Source organism: Trypanosoma grayi (genome assembly GCF_000691245.1).
Source record: "Trypanosoma grayi strain ANR4 Tgr_1546_V1, whole genome shotgun sequence".
In the NCBI taxonomy this organism is placed as follows: Eukaryota; Euglenozoa; class Kinetoplastea; order Trypanosomatida; family Trypanosomatidae; genus Trypanosoma; species Trypanosoma grayi.
Window position 1 is genome coordinate 1 of NW_008827164.1, and position 2,883 is coordinate 2,883.

The 2,883-nt window shown below is 55.4% G+C and overlaps 1 protein-coding gene across 1 annotated transcript; it reads right to left on the reverse strand.

The window, feature by feature from the left end:
• Window positions 1-3: 3 nt before the first annotated feature.
• Window positions 4-2,568, reverse strand: DQ04_15461000 (putative copper-transporting ATPase-like protein; the record flags this gene model as incomplete). Its single annotated transcript, XM_009317315.1, has 1 exon — window positions 4-2,568. The coding sequence occupies one exon, from the start codon at window positions 2,566-2,568 to the stop codon at window positions 4-6; it is 2,565 nt and encodes an 854-aa protein (XP_009315590.1).
• Between the last annotated feature and the right edge of the window lie 315 nt (window positions 2,569-2,883).

Below are 2,883 nucleotides of genomic sequence, written 5' to 3' on the forward strand. Positions count from 1 at the left end.
TGCTTAGCAGTTGTCAATAAACGCGTCTTGTCTGTATGGGGAAAAGCAGCGTAGTGATAAGCTAGACAACAACACACTTAGACTTGAGAGCACCATCGCCGCACCTGCAATTACAGGCGGGAGCCGTAGGTGCAATATGGGGTAGAACATACCGCTGGCTAGTGGCAGCATGACAAGGTTGTAGCTGAATGCCCACACAAAATTGCCGTACACGCGATGAACGGTGACGGTGGAAAGGGCTCGGAGGTTAAGGAGGTCAACCAGAGTATTGCTCACAAGTACTGCGTCAGCCGCCTCAATGGCGATCTCTGTTCCTGCTCCAAGGGCGACGCCGACGTCCGCCTGCGCCAGTGCGGGGCTATCATTGATACCATCACCGACAAAAATGACCCTTTGTCCTTCTGCTTGCAACTGACGGACAATACCGGACTTTGTGGTGGGGAGGGCTTCAGCATACACGTCTTGTAGCGGTATTCCAACTGCACTGGCCACGTGTGCTGCAACGTTGCGGTTGTCTCCCGTAACAAGCAGGACACGAATGTGCTGCTTTTGGAGGAAGCGGATGACACCAACTGCCTCATCCTTAGGTTCATCGGAAAGCGCAAAAACAAGCATTGCAACACCATCCACTGCACCAACAACCGTGGTCCTCCCCAGATCGCCTTGCCGCTGCGCGGTGCGCCGAATCGCCAACGGCACCTGGACACCACTCTGCTGCATCAGTGCCAGGTTTCCGACGTGTACTTTTAGTTGCAGCCCGGTATCNCTGCGACGCACAACAGCCTCGTCGCCCAGGCCGCCGTAGGTCTTCGAGCTGACCACCTCATACAACGTGTTTTCAGTGGCGGTGAGAATATCGGCGGCAACAGCCTTGGCGACCGGGTGCTTGGACTGCTGTTCCACGGCCCCCACCGCTTTGATGGCTGCGTCGGCGTCGACGTCGACATCGTCGCATCGAAACTCCTTGAAGACGACCTGAAGCTTGCCCTTTGTTATCGTTCCAGTTTTGTCGAACACAATACAGTTCGATCGGCGCACCACCTCCAAAGTTGTTCCAGACTTTACCAACACACCATTCTTTGCACCGACACCAGTGCCAACCATGATGGCGGTGGGCGTCGCAAGCCCCAGCGCGCAGGGGCACGCCGCGACAACAGAGGCGATGAAGAAATTGAACGCAAACAGCACTGACGACTCCTCGGGGTTGCGCCACTCCGGCGGGTATGCGTTGAGGACGCCAAGAATCATCCACGTTATGAAGACCAGCAGAGAGAAGCAAACGACAAATGGCACAAAATATGCTGCAATCTGGTCAGCAACTCGCTGAATGACAGGTTTGCTGTTTTGCGCCTCTTGCACCACGCGAAGAATCTGGGACAGCATAGTTTCCTCACCGATCTTGTTCGCCTGTATCACCAGCATCGCTGTCATATTTGTGGTTCCACCAATCACCTCTGTCCCTGGCTTAACCGCCTTCGGCACCGCCTCGCCTGTCACCATTTGCTCATCTACATCCGACATCCCTTCCACAACAATTCCATCCACAGGTATGCGGTCACCTGCCAGCACACGAACCTGCATGCCCTTCTTGACGAACGACGACGGCACTACCATATCTCCTTGCGGCATCACTATGATTGAAACAGGTGGTACTAAGCTCATCAATTCAATCAATGCATCGCTCGTGCTGCGCTTGGCGCGCGCCTCAAGGTAACGTCCAAGAAGCATAAAGGCAAGCAGCATGCCAGCGGTGTCGAAGTAGGTCACCATATGGCGCCGCGTTAGTACATTGACAATCCACATTAGAAGCGAGTAGAAATATGTGCACCCAGTGCCGATGGCGACCAATGTGTCCATGGTAAACGTCTTACGCAAAAGACTCCGCCAAGCTCGTGTGAAAAAACCCGAACCGTAGTAAAAAACAATTGGCGTCGTGACTCCCAGCTGCATGCCGTCCACTAACATCATTGTACCATGGTCGTCAAGAACATGCGTTGTTGCCATCATCAACATGACCACTGCCAACGGCGTTGCCAGCACCGCGGCTCCGACAAACCGCCTCCTATGGTCATCGATCTCCCGTGTCCGCTCAAGGGCTTCCTTTGTCTGCTCGATGACCGCCGCATCCGTTGTATTGCTGATGGGGGCGACCGTGTACCCCAACGATTCAATGAGCTTCTCGACACGGTCGCGAGCCTCTCCGCTATCAAGCTTCACAGCGCAAACGCCTGTTGAGAAATTAACGCTGCAGTCCTTCACGCCGTCCAGACGCCGCACACACGACTGGATTCTCGCAGCGCATGACGTGCACGACATGCCGCCGACCAACAACTGCACCGCGTCGCTTATCATACTGTCGGACGACAGCGACGCGTTCAGTGGCATCGCGCGCGGTGTCACTGTATACCCCATGGCCGCGATTTCATTGATTAAGTCCTTCTGCGAAAGCAGCAGCGCATCGTGCACAACATGGGCGCTCATTGCCGCGAAGTTCACCGTCACCCTTTTCACGCCCGGCAAACGACCCACGTGCGACTCAATTCGTGCCGCGCACGACGCGCACGACATGCCCAGAATGAGAAAGTTCTGCTCCGCCGGCACCGAAGAGTCCACAACGGTGATGCCGACGGACACAATGGCGTCGCGCAGGCTGGCCTCTGCACTCTCCTCCGTCCACAGCGTCTGCACCGCAAGCAATCCGTTCTCCACGCTGACGCTCACATCAACCACAGCAACACCATCCACAGCGGCAAGCGCTGTCTCCAACCGCTTCACGCACGCCCCGCTGGCCAAACCGGGGACAATAAACTTATACCAACGGAACTGCTGGAACCGGACGTCACATTCATCACGAGCGCCCAACATATCAAAAGAAAAAAAAAA